The sequence below is a fragment of the Psittacula echo genome (genome assembly GCF_963264785.1).
Source record: "Psittacula echo genome assembly, chromosome: 1".
Lineage (NCBI taxonomy): Eukaryota > Metazoa > Chordata > Aves > Psittaciformes > Psittacidae > Psittacula > Psittacula echo.
Window position 1 is genome coordinate 58861858 of NC_137735.1, and position 25103 is coordinate 58886960.

Consider the following 25103-nt stretch of genomic DNA (forward strand, 5'->3'; position numbering starts at 1 on the left):
ACTGTTTTATTACACTTGGCCTTTTTAGGGTCAGACATGACTCAGGTCTTCCTGGGGGGCAGGAGTGTTCATGTGTATATTTGGGAGGTGAAAGACAAATCGCTTCAGAGCCAAGAGCTAGCAGCAAAGCTGGCTGAAACTGTACAAGAGGTGTGTTTGTCACATCTTCCATGTGGGTGTTAAGGTAAAGCTCAGAAGTGCAGGGCTTGCTCAATCAGTGCCTTATGGTCCTTGGGCCAGGAGATTGATTCAGTAGGAGCAGATCCCCAAGGCAGCAGGTTTCTGAAATACTCCTAAAGGCTATTTGCTCTGTGAGACCAGACTGTGAGGACTGTTAGAGGTGACAACTGAACGTGCCCCAAGAAAAGTGAGTGTGCTGAAGTTCAAGGGAGTCTAACATGACTCTTCACAGCAAGTTGGAAAGCACACATATTTAGATGTATCATGTAGCTTAATTTCCTGTATGGCACTGTTTTCAGATACGAATCCCCAGTTTCAAACCCCAAGTCCTTATTTAAACCCAAGCATTCCTAGGCTCTGTATGTGCTCCCTCAAGTACTTGCTTAGTACTGGTATGAATTAAAAAGAACAGAACTTTCAATAAACCTTTTTACTGTCCTTCACTTAATGCCATTTTATTTAAGAGTGCATCTATGGTACAAAAGCCAGAAAAGTGAAGACTTAAATGAAGTTTTTTTATGGACTTTTTAAAAAATACTCTCCCTTTTTTCTTGCTCTGCAAATTAATGTTGTAAAATGAAAAAAAAAAAATATTTAAAAAAGGTATTAAGATTAAGGAGCATTTTGAGGGAAAAAAAAACCCCAACAAAACCTAAAATACATTTATGGCATTTGACAACTTCTGCATCAGAAACTTTAAGGGAATGGCTCTCTCGAATACGAAACATTGTCCTTGGACTAGCATGATACAATAAGATTGCCCTCTATGGGCGACTGGGGCCAGAAACAAAGCAGAAAGCATCTTTCCCCGGTAATTCAGCCAAATAGGGACACATGGCAATGTTAACAGTGGCCAAGATGACTGTGTGGTAACTTGTTTATTTAGCCCTGGAATTAGAGGGTGACAGCACACTCGAATGCCAGTATATGTATATACGCAGGTGTGGTCTTAAGAATATAGGTGGAATGCTGTACACTGAGAGTGGAAATAACTCACCGAAAGCTCTTGCATCTTGCTTGTGATGCCTTTTTCAGAGATTCCTATTGAAATCAGAAGAAAAAGACCACTGATGTAGGCATACATACTGCATTGATTTAAAAATTGAGATGCTTTCTTACTTTAACTTTTGCCTCCAGTTTTTCCTCTTCCCATACGTCACAGTAGCACAGGGAACTAAAAAAATACTGAGGAAAGTGCCAAGTACTTCTAAACGCTAGTGTGAGTTGATGCAGTGTAGTGCATGAAGCTGTAGCTCAGTGTTTTTCCCCACCTGTAAGATCTCAAACCATCAGTGTGCTCTACTTAAATAGCATGAATTTACAGGATGAAATGGTTGGTTATCAATAATGTGCCTAATATCCAACTTCTTATCTAATTTAAATTCAATGATCCTTCAATTTCATTGATTCTTCAACTTACGCAGTGTAATTTTCTCAAGTAATAGGCATACAAGCTGATGTTTAATTTTTTTCCTGGTTCATCAAGACAGAAGGTCTAATAAGCATGTACAAAGCCAGACACCCCTTCCTCCCCCATCCCCAAAACAGCCCTAATTCAGGTCCAGTGTGTGGCAAGAAAGGCTGTAAAATGTGCACAAGGAAAACGGATGTGAACCTGAGCTGGAAAAGGAATTCAAAATTAAATAAAGGGCAGTTATTGATACTGTGTGTGATTAAGGGTAGAACCTTATCTTAATTACAGACCCACAGTCCAGAATTACTGCATTGTTTACAGGTAATTAAATCAATGAAGTGATTCAAGATGTGAACTGGTGACACTGAGATCAAAATCTGGCTGGTCAAGAGAGTGGTTGTTTAGAACATGGAGTTCTCAAAAGGGAGAATCCAAATTCAGTACTGAGCTTGTATGGTTGATGCTTTTTGGGTACTTGTAACCTGAATACATCACCATTGATCTTCCTTAGTTTTCATAAAGCTATTATTTTTCTAAGAGCTATTCATTCCTGTATTTCAACTCCTTACCTCTAATTATTGCTTAAGAAAACAGAAGGTGCAGAGTCATTTTCCTGGGAAAAGCATACTTACTTGAAGTGGGGGTGGGAATACACAAAAGCCTTCTCTGGATATTGACCCAGATGATTTTCTCTCCAACCTCGATTTTTGTCTCCTAAAGGTGGGAAATCTTCTCCCTAAGTGGGCAAAATTTCAGTGGCAGTGTGAAAGTTTTAGGAAGATAATTATGGACAATTGAAAGCAGGGAGTAGGAATGGGAATACTTAGGTGACCTTAATTCCAGCTGTCACTATTACATGGCTATAATGAAACTCTCATGCCATTACATGCCTTTGAAATTGGTTCCACTAGGCATAAGCATGGTACTTTAAATCCTGACATTATCCCATGTATTAGTCCTATTAATTTCTTTTATCCAAAATAACCCCGTCTTTTTAGGAACTACTGTATGAGGTCAGTTATTTCTCTTTTGCAGCTGACACTTCAAACAACCATTCAACTGAGCTCTTTATTTTAGCACAGGTAGTCACCTCCCAACTTTAGCAGTCCAATTACTTTAAACATTGTGAAGAGCTTGCAATACCATTTGCAGATGCATGGGATCACGCTGCTCTTGCCTGCTGTGGCACATGCTATTTTTCACAGAATCATAGAATCGAGTACTTTGGAAAAGACCCTTAAGATCATCAAGTCCAACCATTACCCCAGGACTGCCAAGGCTATCACTAAACCATGTCACTGAGGGCCTTGTCTACATGGTTTATGAACACTTTCAGGGACGGTGATGCTACCACTTTTCTGGGCAGCCTGTTCCAATGCCTGGCCACCCTCTGGGTGAATGAATTTTCCCTATTATCCAATCTAAAACTCCTCTGGTGCAGCTTGAGGATGTTAATTCTTGTCCTATCACTTGTTACTTGGGAGAAGAGACCAACCCCCACCTCGTTGCAACCTCCTTTCAGGCAGTTGTAGAGAGCAATAAGGTCCCCCCTGAGCCTTCTCTTCTCCAGACTGAGCACCCCCAGTTTCCTCAGCCATTCCTCATCACACTTGTGCTCCAGGCCCTTCACCAGCACCACTGCCCTTCTCTGGACCTGCTCCAGCACCTTAATGTCTCTCTTGTAGTGAGGGGCCCAGAACTGAACACAGTATTTGAGGTGCGGCCTCAGCAGTGCCCAGTACATCGGGATGCTCACTGCCCTGACCCTGCTGGCCACACTATTCTGATACAGGCCAGGATGCTGTTGGCCTTCTTGGCTGCCTGGGCACAAACTGGCTCTCATGTTCAGCTCCGTCAATCAGCACCCCCAGGTCCTTTCCCACCAGGCAGCTTTCCAGCCGCTCTTCCCCAAGCCTGTAACATTGCATGGGGTTGTTCTGGCCCAAGAGCAGGACCCAGAACTTTGGCTTGTTCAACCTCATACAATTGGCCTGAGACCATCAATCCAGCCTCTCCAGATTTGTCTGTAGGGCCCTCCTACCTTTCAGCAGGTCAAAACTCCTGCTCAGGTTGCTGTTGTCTGCAAATTTACTGACGAGGCACTTGATCCCCTCATCCAGATCATCAGTAAAGATATTAAACAACACTGGCCCCAATACCAAACCCTGCGGGACCTAGTGACTGGTCACCAACTAGATGTACACAACTTTGTGTATGGGTGGTTTCTGATCAGGAAGTTTCTGATCTGGTTAGCTGGAGGCTACCATTACACTTGCTCCCCTTCAGGTCTATTTTCTTTGCCTTCAGCAAGCACTGTGTCTGTAGGGCTGTCACTGCTGTAACTGGATCGGTTTCTAAGGGGAGAGTGATGTCCACATCCTGGTTTGGGACAGCGCTAGCTTCAGGGTTTGGTGTCCCTGTCTGTCTTTCTCCTCTTGCTCTCTCTCCCTCAGCTGAAACCTGGCAGAAGTTATATCCAGTTCTAGAGGGAGCTGCTACTCGATTTTGCATTTTGGTCAGCTCTGGGTGGAGCTGTAAATTGGATGCAAAATGGCCAGCAAGTTGGGTGCTAGGTACAGAATTAGCAGGTAGTATGTTCCAATTAGTATTTTTGGTCAGAAAGCTTTAAAAATCTCCAATAATAGGCTTTACAAATCACTATTAATAGGTTTTACATCCTAAAGAGCTAATGAAGCAAGAGGAAAAACGTATTATGAAGATTACTGTTGAAGAGTTAAACATTTAACTTGCAGCAGGCAAAAGGGCAATAGCACTGGGCAAAAAGAGCATTTGTGCTCCCAAATTAGACATTAGGAAGAAATTCTTTACTGTGAGACACTGGAACAGGCTGCCCAGAGAAGCTGTGGCTTCCCCATCCCCGGCAGTGTTCAAGGCCAGATTGGACAGGGCTTTGAGCAACCTGGTCTAGTGGAAGGTGCCCCTGCCCGTGGCAGGGGGGTTGGGACTGGATGAGCTTTAAGGTGCCTTCTAATACAAACCAGTCTGTGATTGTATGAAACCTACTGAACACTTCTGAATATCACACAAGTAATTCAGGGGGTTCAGCAAATGTTCCAGAGGAAAGTTCTGCCAATTTAAGAGATTTACCAAAAAGTTTTATACTGGATTTATTTACTAGCTCTATCAAAAATAAATCCTGTTACCCTGTGTGCAGTGTGTGCTGGGAGAAAGCAAGGGCTGACACAGCCAATCTTGCTGGGTCAGTTCCAGACTATGTGACCTACTTCCAGAGATTGGGTTTTTTTGGGGTTCTTGGGAAGCAGGGCATACTGGATGACTCTGAAACTGTGAGGATTTTAGTAGGTTGCTTGCGATCCAGAGTTATTCAAGATCAAATAGCAAAACAGGTCCTATTCATCAAGGTGTAAAGAAACTTCCAGCTGCAAGGAACAAGGCAGAATTTCCTTTGTGGCTGTGTTTGTACAGGTGGGAATATTTTGCCCTCTTGTTGCATCTTTGGTGCTAGCCACTATTAGTTCCTGCATTGACATAGATGGACCAGTGCTCAGGAATGAGGTCCAGTTTGTCTTAGCAAATTATACTGCATGCAGAGAAGTTTTGTTGAAATTATAGAGGGCTTGAAATTACACTGAGGAAATACCAGATGGCATTAAGCTAAACTAGCCAGCAAAAGTTAACTTAAAGAAAATCTTGTTGAACAAATGCTAAAATAAAGGCTGTCAGGAAAATGCTGCTCACTTGAGAAGAGTGGGACTTGCTGCTTGGTTATGAATGCTTATATACATTGCCTGCAGCAGGAACTGTCACCACTGAGCAGTCTGTAGACAAGGGACAGGAAAACAAGTGAGATACAATTAATCAGTGGTGAATTTGAGGGATCTGGTCATGACAGCGTCACTTATGAGTGGTTGTAATCAAAGCAAAGTACTTAAAATGAGTGTAGATGCTTCTTCCAGGCAGGTCCGGGTCCCACCTTGTTATTGGACAAAGTTCTAGTTGCCTTTGCTTCCAGGGTTGTGGCTCAAGCTGAAAAGAAAGCTATAAACAGGCTGGAGAGATATATACTCTTTGATATAGGTGTTAAAGGCTTTACCAGAAGATGAACAGTAAAAACATGAGACTGAACATTAATCTTTTAAAGTTATTATCTGAAGGCATCTTGTTACAGCTTTTACATAAAATCTGGATGAATATAAAGATTACTGTTGTTAATTCAGTTACCCAAATCATCATTGAAGGGAAGTGGAGATTTGCGACAGATTCACATCTTTCAAACATTCATCAGCAGGTGAGAGATAGGGGCCACGGTGCAGATGTTTGGCTAGCATGTCTTTCTTGGTAAGATAGACAATCGCATAGCTCAGGCTATAGCAAAGATATATAAGGGAATGGCTGGCAGAAGTAAGGATCCCCGTGTCTGCTGCAGAAATGCAATGGAAACTCTAGTAAAAACACTTGCAATCTCTGAGATGAGACAGTACAGGTATCTTGAAAACACAACTGCCAGGAGGAGATAAAGGGTTAACTCTCCCTTTGCAAGGGATTGTGAATTCTTGCCTTCTTCAATTGAAATCCTTAAAGTCAGCCTGCTTTTGCTTTACTTTTTAGCAATATAAAAGGTTGAGGTGTTCCTCAGCCTACCTCAAGGCTCTTTTGTTTGCAAAGCACTCAGCAAACAAGTCCCTGTCCCAGAGATCTCAGAAGTTCTTAGTGGCAGTGCAGCCAAAGATAGCACATGCCATTGCATGACATGAAGCTGGCAGTGCTGCTTAACTGCATGCTTCTGCTTACACACTCATCAGTGAAGTAGTTAACACTGTGCACAAAACAATAAGCAGATGTTATCATTAAAAATAACATAAAAATAACTTTCTGTCTAAGGGCAAATACTTCCAATAACCAAGGGGGGGTGGTGTTGGAACAGGCTGCATAAAGTGCATTCTGCATATTTACAGTAGCTTGTTGCAGTCGATATATATTCCCATAGAAGTTTGTCTGTTCTAAATGTATAAGTAACAGTAAAAGCGAGATAAAAGACCAGCTCAATGCATGACCATTAAGAGCTTTTCTATTTTTCTTCATGAATGTATGCTTAAAACCACCTTAAAACAATGTGCAGTTTTCATCTTGAAATTATTCTGCTTCAGTATCACTGTGTAATGACATGAGGCTTCATGTTGACAGCCAACAGGTCTTTCTTTGTGTTCTTTGGGAGGAATCACTCCCAGATTTCATGCTTACGTGATTGTTTCTGTAACTGAAAGATTTCAACATACAACATGTAAGTTTGAGAGCCATTGCTTTTCTTTCTTCTTTCCTTTGGAAGACAAAAAATCTGGAGACTTGGCTAAATCAGCCTTTATGGGCTAAAAACTACAAATAAAAAGACAACTTGCATGATTCTGTAAAGCATTTGTACCTAGTTTGGTTTTTTTTCCTGTAATGCATTTGATGTTTACAGGACACATTCCATTTACTGGCTCTTGCTGATAGGAGGAACTGCATAACTCACTAGTGACTTTGCTATTTCTCAATACTTCAGTGATCCTGAGCCATTCCTGGCAGAATTTCATCCATGTTATATCACACTGTGCTGTCTCAGACTGATCGTGCAATGTTGAGATAACATTCAGGCTAAAGCAGGATGTGGTTAATCAGGCACCAGCAAAGATGTCATTTGGGTATAGATTCCTTATGAGTCCTAGATTTCTGATGAGAATTGCTTGCCAATCCCTCCAGCATGTGGCAAATCACAGGGGAAGATCACTGGTGTTTTTGCTATAGACTTCTCTAGGACTAAGGATAAGTGCTATATCAGAAAGGACCCCAACAAGAGAGGCTCAGGGCCGAGCACAGCACGCTGTAGCCTTTTGGTAGGCCATCTTTAGGAGGCTGTGCTTTGAGAGATTGCAGTAGTGTGTTTCAAGGATGTTTAAATATCCCTCATTATGCCTGGGACTGGATGGGACTGCACTATATTAGCACACTGATGTAGTAATAGGGTATTTAGAAAAATGAGTTAACTTTTTATGATGTGCCTTAGGACAAATGGGAGACAATTAGGAAAAGTCTGTGGCAAATGTAACTACAGGCTGGCCTGGATTGTGTTACTTTGACTCTGTAAACTATGAATTTGTAACTGAAAGCTGCTTTCTCAATGCTCCTTCCAGCAATAGGCTAGTTTCCCTCCATTTTTGTTAGAATCATAGAATGGTTTGGGTTGGAAAGGAGCTTAAGATTATCTAGTTCCAACCCCCTGCCATGGTAGGGACGCCCTCCACTAAACCATGTCACCCAAGGTTCTGTCCAACCTGGCCTTGAACACTGCCAGGGATGAAGCATTCACAACTTCCTTGGGCAGCCTGTTCCAGTGCCTAACCACCCTGACAGTAAAGAACTTCTCCCTTACATCTAACCTGAACTTCCCCTGTTTTAGTTTGAGTCCACTACCCCTTGTCCTATCACTGCAGTCCCTGATGAACAGACTTGTTATCTTATATTTTTCTTTTCTCAACAGATCGACAAGACATTTTACAATTCCATTTTAAGGAAAAAATACATCCGTTCACGCTTAATCAGAGTGAGGTATGTGAGATTATAACAAATGCATGCAGCTGAGATAAACTGAAATGTGCCCTGCTACAGAGCCATTTGATCTGATTCAATAAAGTGTATTTTATGTAAGACCAGAGCATAATCCCCAATTGAACATATTCTTATTCTGAGCCATGTTCTCCTTTGTATCTTGATGGAGAAGATAAACTTCAGTTACTCCAAATAATATACAAGTTCATGTCCAGATCTTGAGCAAGCTATAGCTAATAAAGCAGGTATAACTTGAGCTATCTAAAAAGAAAAAGCATTTTCAAAACTATTTCCTTCACTATAATGCAGATGTTATTTTACTCCTAGCATTGCTACTGTGCTGGGCTTGTCACATAAAACTCAAGCATAGGTGTGCTTGTTCAGAAGGTCCCACTTGTCGCTGTTGCATCTCTGAGAAAGGGCATGAGTAGGTGCCTAGAGAACAGTAGCAGCACAACAGATATGTATAACTGCCTTTTGGTAAGCTTCCTACCTTCAGATATTTACCACTTGGGAGTTCCTGAAGCTGTTGTGGTTTGTTTAGCGGTAACTGCTGGGGTTATTTTCCAAAGATTTGTTCAGTCTCTCCTGGACTCTTAAAATTCATGTGCATCAGTCCTTTAGGAAGAGTTACTTGTGAAGTGCCACTTTCTCTGGATCATTCAGTGACCCCTCGTTCTTGTGCTAGAAGAGGTGTTGAAGAGCTTATCTCTATCCCTCCTCTCCATGCAATTAGTGGTATCGGACACTCCCATCATATCCGTTTTCTCTCTTGTATCACATGAGCTCTACTCTCCTTATTTATTTAACTTCCCCCAGTTGAAAGTCCCCGCCTGCTCAGCCATTCTTTGCAGGAACTTGTTCTTTGTCACTTTGTCACCCCGCTCTGTATCTTCCAGGTCTGCTGTCCCTGAGATGAAGGGTTCAGACCTGTGGTTGGGATTATCATTGAGCAATGGGATTTTTTTCTCTCTTTTATTGTCTGTTCATATGCCAATAATACTTAATGTTTGATTTGTTTTTTTTTTTTTTTTTTTTTATCACTATTGATTGTTGAAAATGACCTTTTTATAGAACTGCCTATTGTAATACTCAGGTCTTGTTCCTGAGTGACAGTGCCCATTGCTTTGCAAGTAAAACTTGAATGTCTTAATAATCATGCACCAAAGCTGCAAGACCAATAATAGCAGCATCAAGATCTTATTCTTGTGAATGTATTTCTCTTTGTTCTTCTGTGGTTTGTGACATCATGCCTTGCGCTCTCCCTTAGCTTAATCTCCAGTTCCACACAAGTCATTATATGAATGTAGCTTTAGGAAACTTTTATTTATACTGACCAGAGTGCTGTAAGCGTATACAAGGTGATTTAATTATCTCAGAGGCAAATCTGCAGGGAGAAGTAATATTTTTTCACTACTCCTTGTTCCCAAGGACAGTTCAGCTATTTGCTGTGATGTTTGCTGTGATGGATGCAAGACGTGTATGCACCAAAGCTTGTTTGCTTTTTTAAATATGCAAGCTTTATGCCTTGCTCAAACTGCAAGTTCTTTTAAGCAGAGTCACAGCTGTGAGTTTGTTTGGAAAGTACCATGCATATTTTTTAGCTCAGTATAAGCAATGCATTATTAATAATGCCCACTGAGAAAGATAAAACAAATCTTGACAAGGTGCATTTGGCTCTCGACCTTTGCTATACAGTGAGTGATTCAAGGCAGGCTGTACTTACCTGAGGGTTTCAAGAGGTGTGGTGTGCTTGCAAGAGTTGATATGGTAATTCCAGTGTGGCACAGCACAGGAAGAGGAGTGGGGGGAGAGGCAAGGGAACACCTCAGAAATGCAGAGCAACACCCACAGTTGGATCAGATAATATCTGGAAAATAAATGGAGTGGCAGTCACACTGAAGTTGGCACAAAGGGCAAACACAGCCTGTTGGAAAGTTCATGTATAGCTACTCAGTCTCAATTATAAGATCCTTGAGGCAAGGAACATATCCTTCTACTCAGCTACTGAACACTTAGCATGCGTTGGTGTGCTCATGGCCTTTTATTTGCCCTTCACTGGCAATATCAGGAATGTCTTTTTCATTTTTGTGCATGCTCCTGTTGAAGATTGTGGCCTGAGTGTGTGACTTCTGTATAAGCTACTTGCATTGTATTTTTAATTCTCTTATGTTTCCTTTATATACAACTTATCAAGATAGTGAGGTATAACTGGAAGATCTTATCCGTTTCCTTTCCTATCTGAATGATGCTTCAGACAGAGCACCCAGCTTTTAGTTCGCCCCCTGTATGAAGTAACTGTAAATTCCACCTGTTGTGTCATTGCTTCTTGGCTCAGGTAGAAGAAAACACAGGAGAGAAGGCTCTCGGTGCACACTCTTATCTTCCCTGTGTAATGACCAAGGATAAGCCATCTATAAGAACACAGCAAGATTTATTACACTAGATTAGACGCTTTGTAGTCTGGCATTCAGTCTCTTGAAGTATCTGATGCTTTAAGGAAAAATAAATACTGCTGCCAGGTGAATGCAGTCTGTTAGAAGATTTTTTTTCTTCCTTATCTTTCATCTGATCTTACATTGGAACTGTGGAACTGTGCGTCCATCTCTTGGACTATCATAAGCAGTCCAAATGAGCTGCTGAGTTTTATTTATTGTTGTATAATGTGAGGCTATTAGTCATATTCTCCCAAGAGGTTGCAGTGGTGGGATTGGGTTGTGTGGTATCTCCCCCTTTGCTCAAATACCTTTTTGGTGGTGATGGGGGATGTTTCTCCTGTGTATGTACAAAGCCCTGGAAAGGTCTGTGTAGATACCATTAACCATCTACTTGTTGTTTCTGAAGTGCTGTTTATCTAGATTATAATTGCAATCAAACGAGTTCATTCTCTCCTGCATTCTCTCCCAAGCATATAGTCAGTGACTGCTTTTTAGACTTCATTATAACGTTGGTCTGTCCATTTTCTCACAGAAGGTATCTGGCCTTCTTCTATCCTAAGACACATCTGACCATCCAGCATTTGCTCGGATTCCTTTTGTCAATTCTTTCTCTCAAAAAATGTACAAAAATGTATCTAACCCTTTATGTTACACTGCCATTCCTAGGAGAACTAAGATAAAAACTAAGAAATGCAGAAATATGCTGAGGGTAACCCGACTGTTTCGTTGGTTTGTAGCCCAGATGCTGATGGTGTCATGGCAGAGGCTTTGCTCACATTCTGGTTCTCATCCACGGATTCTAGAGAAGCACTGCGAGAAAAAGTTGAGAGGATCTTACGGAGGGGCATGAAAAAATACACAGGGCCTCTGCGGATAAATGTCAGATCTTCTACCATCTCAAGTAAGTATATTGCATTTCTCTTGAAGGTAGTTCTTGCCCTGTTCTGATTGATGGGACTTGATTTTTCCCTTCTGTTGGTGGCTGTTACTGAGTCTGAATGACAGTGGCAATATATAAACCCCACCTAAGTATTTTAATTATGTCTTAAATATAGATAAACAGGAGCTGCTGCTTTGTGGCCTCACAGTACAGTCTTAGCCTCTCTCCAAATTGCAGTGTAAACCTTATGCTACTATCAGGGCAAAGAGTAGGAGCCTCACCATGGTGCTTCAGTACATAGCAACATAAACATGCTCCCTAGGTCTTTGCTTCTCTGAGGAGCCTGAAAATGCAGAAGCTATGCTTGGATGACAGTGAGGAAACACACAATGCACTGAAAAAATAATATTTGGTGGGAAGATCAAAGTCATTGCAAATTCCCCGGGGACAGGGAAAGAAAGGGAAAATCTTATTACCTCTGTGACTTCTTGGCTGGGGATCTAGCACCTTCTTTGGAAACCAGACTGGCATCTGCAGGAGGTGAAAATCAACAGCACTCTCTTTTTGATTTAGTGAAATACCAAGCACTGAAAGGCCAGTTTCTCTCCTCTTCTACACATCTGATCTGTTAGAGAACTTTCATGCGAGCTTAAACTCTTGTCTCTGATTTGGCTTCAGTTATATATAGTCAATGTCTTTTTCTGGGTGTCAGACTTTTCAAGAGCGCTAGTTGAAAGGAAGAGACAGATACTAGCTCAATTTGTTTTTGCAGACCTTACGCTTAGTCCTAATCACAAGGGTGACAATGCAGCACATAGGTGGGTACTTAAACAGGCAGAGATCTTGTAGAAGCCAGAGGGCTGTGTGGAAGAACAAGAAGCCTGGGCCAGATTCCATGCTGGATGGATGCAGATTTTCTGTCACTCAGAGATGATCAGGAGCAACCCTTTGTTCTCTCTGTTAGTGCTTGCACTGGGCACATGGCATTGCAGCAATGCAGTGGAACTCGGATATAAGCTGTCACACACACGTTGTTTCCTGATGGGCCACCATGGGAATGCCTCAGGATGATTGGTGATGCCCCTTTTGGCAAAGAATCACCATTTCTTTGCAGTGTTGTTTTATGCCCATAGTTCCAGTTCAGCAAAGTGCATGTGTAGTTTCTCTCAGGTAGTGTATGGACATTAGCTAGAGAGATTCAAACAGGTTTGAGTTTTTTTGGGGATTTCCATTTGTTTTGTTTTGGTTTTTTTTTTTTTTTTTTTTTTTGTTTGTTTTAAAAGCAGTCTGGTCATGATTTAGTGAATTTCGAAGCTTCAGAAAGGATAAAATTGGGAGGAGTAAAATAAAGCTTGTTAGAAAAAGACTGTGATCTTCTCATTGAGCTGCCTGATTAGCTGCTCTTATTTGAGTGGGAATTGACTCAAAACTCTGTTTTAGTTGACCCTGAACTGCATCAGGGCTGTTGCAGTAATGGACTAGTTGCTAGTTAGAAAAATTAGCTGACATAATTGAATCACAATGTTTTCATTAAATATTTGGTCTAGGTAGAAGATGGCATCTCTGTCTTACTTTGATAAACTTGTCTGATAAACTTGGTGTTGCTTTTCTTGGCTCTCCCAGCCTAGCCATAAAACACTGACTACACAGGTCTACTACTCACTACAGGACTAGCATTGTGCAATGGATACACGTGACACGAAGGAACATAAACAATACCTTGACATTTCTAGGAGACAACAATAAAAGATTCCATTTGGATATTTCTTTGCTAATGGGATTTCAGCAGTGCTATGAGGCTTAGGCAAGCTCCTGTTGAGGCTGCTGTTTAAGAAAACCAGGTTGACTCAAGTGAAGGGCATAGAACAGAGCACTCTGGTGCTTTTAGAAGAGATGCAGGTCTCAATTCATAAAGCTCATCTTCTTCCTCACACCTGAGAGAAGTGACAATTTTCAACAGATCCTGGAAGTTCAGATAAGGATTTAGGTTTTGCATTTCCCACTTCTCTCTCCCCTTCTGAAATGTCCTTTCCAGCATTAGTATTTAAGCCAAGGAAACCTAAGAAGGCCTAGATTTTTCCATGTTCTGCAACACGTTTCTACATCTTGTTTCATTGTGGTTTTGATATTTCTTTCAACTGGAATCCTTAATTATCTTGAGGCAATCTCAGAACATTTTCATAATGGCCTGTAAAAAATAATTAACATTTTCATTGTAATCACCTTATCAAAAAGTTCTAATTTAGGCGCCATGATATAGCTTAGTTTAGCTAAACATAGCTAACTAGTTGAACAAATCCAGGTCAGGCACTTATTTACATGTATTAGGAGGGTCTGATAAGGAGAACCTCCCTAAGTCTTCCTCCTGGATCTAATCATCTTGTTGTTCAACACTATGTCTCAACTTGCACTTCACTCAAAAGTATTTGCTTTGACGATAAGCTCCAACAAACTCCTGCAAATTGGGTGTAACACTGGGGATCTTCAGCTGCAGTTCAGGGCAGTAGTACAAAGTAGTCTGCCAGATCAGGGGTACAACTTGCTTTGCTGCTTCATTCCTGAGGATTGGGAATAAAGAGGGGATAAAATCTAAACTGGCAATGTTTTATTAGTTGTTTTGTTTTGTCTTTTCAAAAAGAGAGAAAAGCTTGATCGTACAGATGTGAAGTGAAAAAATAGTAAGTGTGCAGAATGAAACCAGAATAATAGTCTCTGATTTGTATCACCACAAAAAAGTATATGTTCTTTATATAGGGCTGCAAAAATATATTTGTATTGGGATGTCTTCAGATATGTTATTACTGAAATCCCTGTTTTCTGTAGGTAGACTTCATAGTTCCCTGGTCAAGGACAGTGGTATCTCCAGACCTCCACTCTAGCTTTGATAGAAAATAGGAGGTGATCTCTGCACTTGTGTACAAACCCCATTGGAAGCCCAAATATTTTCAGTGGAGAATCAAGCAAACCAAGTGCTATCTTTTCTAGACAGCAGTGCAAGGGCCAGCAAAATGATGTATCAAACATGGGTCACTTGGAAACACCCATGTTAGGACTTGCTCTTCCACGGGCATTGAAAGAAGGTCTTGCAGTTTGTCCTGTGTATAGTTCTGGCACCAAAGAGACCTCCTACAAGGCTGATTTCTTTTTTACCTGGGGGTTTCCTGGTTAGGAGGAGAGTCATCTCACAGCCTGGATCCCTATTAAGCAAAGCATAGAGCGGCTTGCCAGACTGTTTCCCTTTGCCAGCTAGGTTGGAAGTCTCCCAAAATGTTATTGGGAATGTACTTCTGACACCAGAAAGAGACTGCTTCCGAGATCACTGGCACTGTTCAAAGCAAGCAGGAAGTATTCCCACCTGTTGCACAGCCAAGGCTTTTGACTATGAACGAGTCATGAATTGGTTTTGATCAACAAGTCAACTGCTACTATCTCTATTTATCTGTAATCTGGGGCTTGCTAAAGCTTCTTGCAAAGTACAGAACCTAGGAGACAGATTCTTCTTTATTGAGTATTCTGTGGGAGACATGCCAATGAGTGTCTGACCTGGATGACTGAGGAATGTTTCATTTCAAATAATGTACGTAGCAGTCTGTTTTTTTGTACTTTACCAGCCACAAGAGCAGCTTGGGGGAATGAAGCAAGACATGCACCTGTGCATTGGGAAATACAGTGGAGATCTGACATTTCTCCACTTCGATGGCATTAGTTTTGCACAAGGTGGTTCTTTTCATGTTTGCAACAGTCTAGAGAGGCTGATTGAAATGTATTTTTAAATTAATATTTTTCAAGGACATGCTTCTGATGAAGGAATTGAGCAGGAAATCATCCTGGTCTGATTAATATGACCCAGATATGTTGATTTAATTGATTTCCTCCATTAAACAATTCTTGATTTTCCCTTCCTCTGCGTTGCCTGCAGAGCTTGCAAGTGATTTAGGCTGCCCCTACTGTAGTGAGACCTTGATTACAGCTGGGGCATGGGTGTAGGTCAGGAAGAAAGATAATGCTAAAAACTGTATTAGCTTGGATACACACTACAGACCTGGTTCAGGGTCATGCAGATCCCTCCTTGGGCTGCAGGATGTCCAGAGAGAGGAGTTGTAAGTATGCTGCTAGGTGTGGACCTCTGTCCTCATGGACAGCAGTAAGATGTAGTTGACGGCAGAGGGGGTTGTGGATGTGAGGACAGGTCCAGCAGTGGACATAAGTAGGGAGGGAAGGACTGGGTGACAGAGACAATTAGAGGTACAAGGTCTTTGTCTTGTCTTCACCAGGTTACTCTCTGTTGTTGAAGAAATGAGAATTGCATCACCTGTATCTAAGCCATGTTTTGCTACTTCTACAAGGGTGCATAACTCTAGGGAGGCAATTCCTGTTGAGAGAGTGGCAAGAGTATTGGAAGGTTAGTGGGGAGACATTTTAGGCTGTTGTCCTGGTTTTGGCTGGGGTAGACTAAATATTCCTAGTAGTGCAGTGCTATATTTTGGCTGTAGTATGAGAACAATGTTGATAACACACAGATGTTTAGTTGGTGCTGAGTAGTGCTTAAAGTCAAGGACTTTCCAGCTTCCCATGATCTGCCAGTGAGCAGGTGCACGAGAAGCCAGGACACCTGCCCTGAACAAGCCAGAGGGATATTCCATACCATGCTCACTGTACAAACTCGGGAAGGGGGCTTGACAGGAGCCACTGATTGGTGCTCAGGGATGGGATGGGCATTGGTCAGTGGGTGGTGAGCAATTGTATCATGTATCACTTGTGTTTCTTGGGGTTTATTTCCCTCTCTCTTTTTGTTGTCTCTCTTTTAATTACTATTATTTTATGTTATTTAATTTCAACTATCAAACACTGCCTCAACCCATAGGTTTTACTTCCTTTTTTCCAGTTCTCCTCCCCATCCCACCAGCAGTGGAAGAGGATGAGCAAGCAGCTGCTTGGTACTCGCCTGCTGGGGTTAACCTATGTGACAGTCATATGCGCTATGTAACCACGCAAAAGCATGACTTTCCTGCTGAGCCCAAAGCTCATGTTTTGCCATCTTTCAAGAAACTCCTGCATTTCCTTTTGAGTACAATTTTTGGAACATGACTGAATCTGCTGGTCACTGCTCCTATTCCCTTTTCATCCCAAAACCTTGGGCCTTCATGGTCTTTAATGTAATTTAGATTATTAGACTAGAGCTATTATCCCCACCTCTGTCTGCACTGCAGGACAGATGCACTCTGTTGACATTCCTCTCAGCTGTCTAGGTTGGGGACCTACTCAAACTTGCCAGTAATCCTTTTTTCACCTGCATGCACTGTTGTTACCCTCGCTAACAGTCAACCAGGTGAGCCCCCTGTTTCTGATGCAACTGAGATCTTTGTTATCTGAGATCTCTCTTCTCGAGGAAGTTGTTATTAAAATGTGACAAAGAAAATGCTTCCTCTGCTCCCTGGTGCATTTCACAAAGCTGTGCTTTAAATAATGCATGTACAAAAATGTGGTGTTAGTACTGAAGCAGGCACTTTTTCTTACTTTTTTTCTTTACAAACCTTTTCTCCCTTCATACCCCATTTTAGATAATCTATACCTTGCCTTCTCTGTGCAAAAAACCAACTTACACAAGCAAAATGTGGGAACTTGATAATAGAGGATAGAACATGTAGTTTGTCTTTGAAGCTAGCAGTTATAATATGACACATAGCAAATCACAGGTGGAAACCTTTAAAGAAAATCAAGTTTCTTGTGAGAATCAACATCTGTGAAAAATTATGTAATTGGGTAAAGCTGTGTCAGATTTTTAAAATGGATTTCTCATCTTTCATTTTAGAGCCATCTCTAGACCTTTCCACACTGAAAGTGCATAATACCCCTAATAATGCATTTTCTTGCCTTGCTACAACTACATCAGTATAATGTCTGGTCCATTCATGTCACTGAGTTCTGCCTATTATTTTCCTTTTAATATAAACACTGATCTCTGTGACTAAAATGAAATGAGTCAGTGGCCACAAGATTAATCCTTCTGATGCAGTGGCATTGATATTATTTAGAGATGTGGCAAAGTGAGAAAGTGTTTTTCTGTAGAAATCCCTGAATCCCTGAGAAAGAAGTGTTCACACTGCAGTTAACTCTGAAATGCAATTATTTAGATGGTCACCAAATAGATCCATGGGCTTTGGGCACTTGACTCCCTTAGAAATCCTGACCTTAACTTGCTGCTGCATACAAACAATTCCCAAAATAAAGATGCTTTCCTGCTCTTGCTTCCTCCCGTTTTTTTTTCTATGTTTGCTAAAACACATATGTTGAAGAGTAAAAAAAAAAAAGTTATTTCCTGATACATTATTAATCTTAAGTAGTAACTGCAAGTCACTATTCTCATTAGTTGGAAACTAAGACCAACAATTTAAGTGTTTTTAAGGTTATTCTGTTTACTAAATATGAAAAATAACTGTATTAACAAAATTGTCCGGTTGGAGAAGAGAGCCCTCTTCTGAAAGATGAAATCCCTAAGTCACATTTCCATAGATTGCTGTGATTTTAATTTAAACATTAGTTTTCTCTTTTAAGTTAGGCAAGCTTCAATTTAATAGCAAGTTCCATTCTACAGATAGGCAGTGCATGTTCAAGTTGAACTTGTTCTTGTTTACAGTGGAAGCTTGAACACTGTTTTCCTAAATGCAGCACAACAACTGTATTTGCAGCTGTATGTGGCTGGGACAAGATATGACACTTTAATTGTTAATAATTGATGCTTTTTCTTGGCAGTGCGTACAACTAGGGCAACTACTAGATGAGCAGGGCAGCAAAATTGCCTCTCGTGCCTTACAAGTGATTGCTTCAAGGCAGGGCTTGCAACATGTTGGCTGGCATTCTGTGAGCAGCTGTGCTGTTGACCAGGCCAAAACGTCAAGGTAGTAACAAACGAAGGCAAGCCAGTGAGCAACCTGATCTTCAGCAGTATTGTATAACCCAAAGCACTCCTGCTTTTCATGGGATCTCCTGTGACAAAGTTATATTCATTACTTGAATCCTGTGTTCAGTTCTGGGTCCCTCCCTACAAGAGAGACACTGAGGTGCTGGAGCGGGTCCAGAGAAGGGCAGTGGTGCTGATGAAGGGTCTGGAGCACAAGTGTGATGAGGAATGGCTGAGGGAACTGGAGGTGTTCTGTCTGGAGAAGAGAAGGCTCAGGGGGACCTTATTGCTCTCTACAACTACCTTAAAGGAGGTTGTAGTGAGGTAGGGATCTGTCTCCCAAGTAACAAGTGACAGAAGAAGAGGAAACAGCCTCAAGCTGTGCCAAGACAGGTTTAGACTGGAGATTAGGAACAAATTCTTCACCAAATGGGTGGTCAGGCATTGGCTGCCCAGGGAAGTGGTGGCGTCACCACTGGAAGTGCTCAAAAACAGTGTAGATGAAGCCCTCAATGACATTGTTCAGTGGTGGTCTTGGCAGTCCTGGAGTAACGGCGGGACTTGATGACCTTAAAGGTCTTTTCCAACATAGCTGATTCTATGATTCTAAGGAGGTGATCCTGCTCCTCTACTCTGCTCTCATGAGACCTCACTTGGAGTATTGTGTACAGTTCTGGTGTCCTCAACATAAAAAGGACATGGAACTGTTGAAACAAGTCCAGAGGAGGGCCATGAGGATGATCAGGGGACTGGAGCACCTCCCCTATGAAGAGAGGCTGAGAAAGTTGGGGCTGTTCAGCCTGGAGAAGAGAAGGCTGCGTGGAGACCTCATAGCAGCCTTCCAGTATCTGAAGGGGGCCTACAAGGATGCTGGGGATGGACTATTCATCAGGGACTGTAGTGACAGGACAAGGGGTAACAGGTTAAAACTTAAACAGGGGAAGTTTAGATTGGATATAAGGAAGAAATTCTTTACTGTTAGGGTAGTGAGGCACTGGAATGGGTTGTCCAGGGAGGTCGTGAATGCTCCATCCCTGGCGGTGTTCAAGGCCAGGTTGGATGAGGCCTTGGGTGACATGGTTTAGTGTGAGGTGTCCCTGCCCATTGCAGGGGGGTTGGAACTAGATGGACCTCTTAAGGTCCTTTCCAACCCTAACTATTCTGTGATTCTATGATTCTATGTATTGTGGGCTCTGCTCACTCAAAATAGTGTCAGTTAGTTCATGTTTCCAAGCACACATGCGTGCTCTGGGTTTGGGATCTTGGTTTTGAGTCCTGGGTATTACGCCCTTAATTTCACTTGTCCTGATCTGCATGGTGGATTTCTAGGCCTGTCACCAAACAGGCCTGCTTTCACCTCTTAACAACTCCCTTTACTTTGTGGTTCTCTACATTGCTGTGGTGTTTTCTTTGCTACTTCGTTCCAGCTCCCGGTGTGGGATACATGGTCAGGGCAGGTCTTTAAAACAAAGTGGTGCCCCTACCATGATGAATACAGCATTGCATTTATTGACAGGTGTCACTGCCCTTTTTCCTTCAGCAGTGGGTAGGTGGGAGAGCACACTGGCTGCATAGTCATGATATATTGTAAAATACGCTAAAAATTCAAAGCTGTGCATGCTATGTAAGACTTGCAGTATGTGTACGTGAGACGTGTTTCTCCAATTCCAAGTCAGTGCAGCTGGAAGCAATGGGTAAAATATTGCCTACATGAGGTTTGTACTTTTTCCTAGGTGCCTCATAAAAAGGCAAATAGAGATATAGACAGGTGCCTTGCAGAAGAGCTGCATGACTCACAGCAAACTCAGTGCAGCGAGAACATGCCAACTGAATTGCTTCCGGCACTGCACTTGAACAAGCTGGTTGCTCCTTTTGTCTTCTCGATGAGCTTTGCAACATAATGTAAGTGCTAATAATTGACTGCAGGCTTTATAATTAGGCGTTATGAGGTAAATGTCTCTCCACCCAGAGAGAAACTAAAAAACATTATTATTGATATTGCTCTTGAAGGAAAAAGGTGCTCTTTGTTGGTTTCTTACCAGTTTCCAGCTATAAAATATTAGAGTGACTCAAATGATGAGCTAGTTCTGAAGCATGTATGAATTTCTAGGAAAAGACTGAATGCTCATCATAGTTGAAATAAGCAGGGCCATTTTTTTCAAAGCACTTCTTGCCATTATAAATATACAGATGAAGAGGACAAATCCTTAGCACAGCTCAGCATCCCTTTTTCTCCCTCGCTCTGTAACTTATCAAACAGTAATGTTTCACGCCACCACTGAATCCCTCTGCTGGCCTAGCTTTTACCATCTGGTGTTAGGACATTTTGGGGTAAGGGATCTTGGCAACAACCAACCATATTATCCATGCAAATTCCAGCATACAACTGACATTCCTGAAATGCAAAAGCATCTGTACTTGAAGGTTTTCCTCCTTCTTTTATAGGAATTGAGGAAGTAACAGTGAGCATTTTGACTGGAAGGGAACATTGCAAGTTGTTGCTTGCCCACCAGAAAAACTTATTTATCTTTGTTATGTGAAAAGTTCCTGTTTATAATGAATAAGACTTGCTATATAAATGTCCAATTATAACTCATCTCCTATTCTTACAAAATAAAGCAGCAGAGGCATGCATGTATGGCATTCCTAGCCCTGCCTTTGCTCTGTAACATTCCCTGCAGTCAAGCTGTACATGCACCAGAGTTCTGTTTGTTTCCTTCTTCTATCATAATCTGCTTAATGTCACATTAAGGAATGAATGGGTACACCTCGGGTAATGGTGGACTGCAAACATGCAGCTCACTCTGCATACCAGGAAGAGCGTCAAGCCCACAAGAAAAACACAAGTGTTACAAGCACAACAGGCGACAAGTATGAGCTAGAGCCCTTTGCATTCAAAGGAGACTCCTCCTGGCTTGGTGTTGTTTTGGATCAAAACTAGAATATTATGCTGTGTAGCTGCAAAGAGAACAGGGAAATGAAGTGAGTGGATAAGGACAGGAATCTGCCACGAAAGGTTATCCAGCTGCAAAACGTGAAGATGTGAATGCTGTTCAAGAATCACTGTGTAATTTAAAAGTGTGGTTTTATTTTTTACTTGTTTTGACTGCTGGCAATTAAAATGGTAGCTATAGGAAAAGAGCATTCTGGAAGAAGCGGACATTTGAGCCAATAATTGTTCCTGTCAGCATGATCATACTGTATGGTCCATAAACATGCAACATGCATATTAAAAGAGAATGTATTGCTAGAACCTGCTCTGCCATGCTATTAACTATCTATTTAGTAGATAGTTACTGGCCCTCACTCTGATGTAAAATATGGCCAACTGATTTTCTACAAAAAAGGAACTTCAAAACTTTCCACTGTAAAAACTTCCCCCCAGCAAAATTGTAGATCTTGAGTAAAACAGGACTTGTTTTGTCTGTACTACCCTCCAGAAACATCAGGGCCCAGCAGGACGGGGGAGACCCTGTGCCTGTTCCTCAGAGATTGCTGGCTGGCTGGAGAACAGCAAGCAGCACTGCAGAGAGGAGTGCAACAGCCAGCGCAAGAATGTGACCACTTGAGAGCTCCACTGGTTTCTCTAGACAGTCTCCCTCAGCTGTACATCCTGTGTTGCCCTGCACTCACACAGCTGTTGGGGGGATGACCACGCAGATGAGAAACCTTGTCTGTGCTGTCCTGGCCTTACCCTGACTGTTTGTTTGTTTCAGATATGGAGACAAAAAGAGCAGAAGCCCTCTTCAATGACAGTAAGTGAGGGCTTTTTAAGCCTGGGAAATCTCTGATTGTTTTAATTAGCATTAATAGTCTCTGAGGACTTTTCATGACCCTGAAAAACCTTTTCTTGTCCTTCTGTCTAATGAATGTGACCTTGTACTTCACACAGATAAGCCATGTGTTTAGGAATCCTGCTCAGTCACGAGGAGGCCTTTTTCTTAAAGTGTCTTCTGGGATGCTAGGGATGACTGGCTTGAAAATTGGTGGTGGGGTAAAAAGTCTGGACCCACTGCTGAGTTCCCTGGTCATTTTTTTGGTAGTGAGATGTTCTTTCTGCTAAAAATATCAGCAATTCTGAGAGAAAAGTGCAAATGCTGAGGGCTCTATAGAAATCCCCAGTGCTGGGCAGAGAGGAGGCATGCAGATCCTGCTTGTGACCATGGCACGCTTCTGTCTCCAGCAGTGCTGGTGTGGAAGGCGGAGAGTGCATCTTAAATGTAAACTTGGTCATCTAGGAAAGAACTAACTTAGCCAGTGAGGGCTGAGCACTGTAATGTTCAGGACATTTGTTTATTTACTAGCCTGATCCTGTTGCTGTTGGAACCAGCGAAAGCTTTTACACTGTGTCTGATTAACTGTGTATTTGGACATGCAGACACTAAGCCATGTTTCTGCATGAAAGCTAAGGCATTGCAGATGACTCCTAGGTGTATGTAGTAAAACTGAGTAAGCAAGGAGAACTTGCAAGAAATAAAGGAATTTAATTGCTTGGGCTAGACGACTGCTTAATGTCATGCACAACAGATAGCTGAAGGGTGTACCATAACATGCTAAAGGTAGGAGACTCCTCATCACAGATTTGAGTGCATGTTATATTTGAGCAGATTGCAGTTAGAAGCAATCTCTATTATAAGCAGATTAAAACATGTGCTTAAATAGAACACTCCATCAAGTCTAATCCTGCCTACACAGGCTTGTCTTCTGTCTCCCTGATGTAAAGTATTAGAACTGCATCTTGGAGCAGTGACTGAAGAATCTGTTTCATATACGCTTGTCTTGGATGCTGTAGCATAACAATTTGTGTCCACTTTACTACTTGTTATTTTCCTATACACAAATTAAGTGATAAGATTTACACCTGCACATGTACCAGCATGTTGTTCAATTGATGCTTTAAGGATAGCAGCAGACCTCTAATGCAGCCTGCAAGTGAGAAGTGCCCCAGAAGTGGTAAGATTTGGCACAGGCAGGAGATTTTGGAATACTGTCCTTCTCTGTGCTCTCAGAAATTGGGAATATGTCATTTTCTTAAGTGTGCTTTGGAAGGAAGAAAGGACCACAAGGAAATGTAAAGAAGTTACATTAGAAAGTGATTATAATGAAAATGTTTTGGATTTTGGAATGGCTAGTAGCACAAAATTGTTCCTTATGGACATAAAAGGCAATATGACTGGTCTCAAGGTAATGCTGTAGGGGTTAGATTGAGGTAGTTTGGTTTAGAGATGGTTTTAGGCTTTCAGAGAAGGAAGTTCACTTGTTTGAAGATTCAGTTGTTATAAAAAGCCATCTTTGCTTACAATTTGGGTTTCTTTTGACCCTGAGAGGTTTGATTATTTCCTTAGCAGCAGTCTGTCAAGTAATGGAAGATTAAGTAACATCACTTGGTGTTGGTTTTAGGTGCTGGTGTTCTGGGATACTGATGAAACTGTGAGTTTTCCCTGTGTTTTGAACACTGACTGTTCAGATGGTTATCAGGATTATGCAGTTTTAGGGCCAGTAATTAAGAATTACCAATAGCTTTCTGCAGGGAAACATGCTAGTTAAGACAGTCTTGCGAGTTACTGTACAGTCTTCAGTTTTCCTTTCACATGTAAGTTTTGCACAAGTAGATTCAAATTTCACCGATTTCCTTCATTGTGGTTTTATGTCTCAGAACAGGGCAGACTCTACACTGAGCACATGAACTTCTCCATATTACATGACTTTTTTTTTCTTTTTTCTTCAAAATCTATGAACAGCTTTCAATCTGCTGTGTTATCGCTGCTTCTTTTGACTATGAGGTACTGTTAACATAACCTTGTGCAGATCCTAGCAGGAAGGGGCAGAGATTATACTGTGTGTGGCTCCAGTGTTTCACTTCTGAGGAATTCAAGGGCCCTGGGGCTGACAGCTCTTTAGAGATGTACTACTGATTTCTGCTTTGTCCCACTCTGGGTCACTGCAGGAAACAGGCAGTGCAACGGTTTGGATTGTGTTGTCACTATGCAAATAATTCTTAGCCCTGTCTCTTTTTTAATGAATTGGTCCTTTCTGTCAACTTTGTTAATGTCTAGCTGAAATTGGGGCCTGGATGAAAACTAGTGGGTCTTGGTCCAGGTAAGAGGGATTTGATGCTGTTTTGATGGGAGAAGACAGCTGAAGCAGCTCTATCCGTCAAGGAATTTCTCAAAGCTATGGGGGAGCTTCAGCTGCTTCTGAATATCCTGAGTTTAGTGGCTGAAACCATGCATATTTTAATTTCTGTCTGGGTTTGGAGGATAATGCTTTTTGACATGGATGCACACTGTGCTGGAAGTATCCATGCCTTTGTCTTCTCTGGCTTGGATTAACGTGATGCTCTTTGCCTGAAGTGCCTTTCCAGGTCTGTTTGCAGACTGCCATTTGTGCAATGCACAGTTGCCTGTTTCTGGGTGACATCTTGCTGCCGTAATCTGCATGCATGTGTGGCAAAAACCCATGGCTTGGATCATTCCTATCTTAGATTTTGCCTTGTTCATGTTTTATCCTAATGACAAATTACCTGGGACATTAATGACAAATTCCCTGTGTTTGGGAATTGTCCTGGGTGCGTGGTGATGGTTTTGATTTCTGATTTGGGCTGCTCATGTAGTTAAGCCTGAATGGTTGACCATCATGGCTCTCTAAAAGTCAGATGTTCATTCAGGCTTCTAACAGAATGGGTTGTGCATGAGGGTCTCTGATTTGGGGGACTGGTGAAAG

At 41.8% G+C, this 25103-nt stretch overlaps 1 protein-coding gene across 1 annotated transcript in view; it reads left to right on the top strand.

Annotated features, from left to right (window-relative positions):
• LOC308218875 (transmembrane protease serine 11E-like) overlaps window positions 1–25103 on the top strand; it is a gene marked incomplete at both ends in the record, with an annotated part of 42682 nt that overhangs the window by 13641 nt on the left and 3938 nt on the right. Inside the window, 3 exons of the mRNA XM_080613341.1 lie at window positions 8094–8161; window positions 11337–11500; window positions 22097–22135. Of these exons, the coding sequence (XP_080469467.1) occupies window positions 8094–8161; window positions 11337–11500; window positions 22097–22135 (271 nt within the window). The remainder of the gene's footprint in view (window positions 1–8093; window positions 8162–11336; window positions 11501–22096; window positions 22136–25103) is intronic.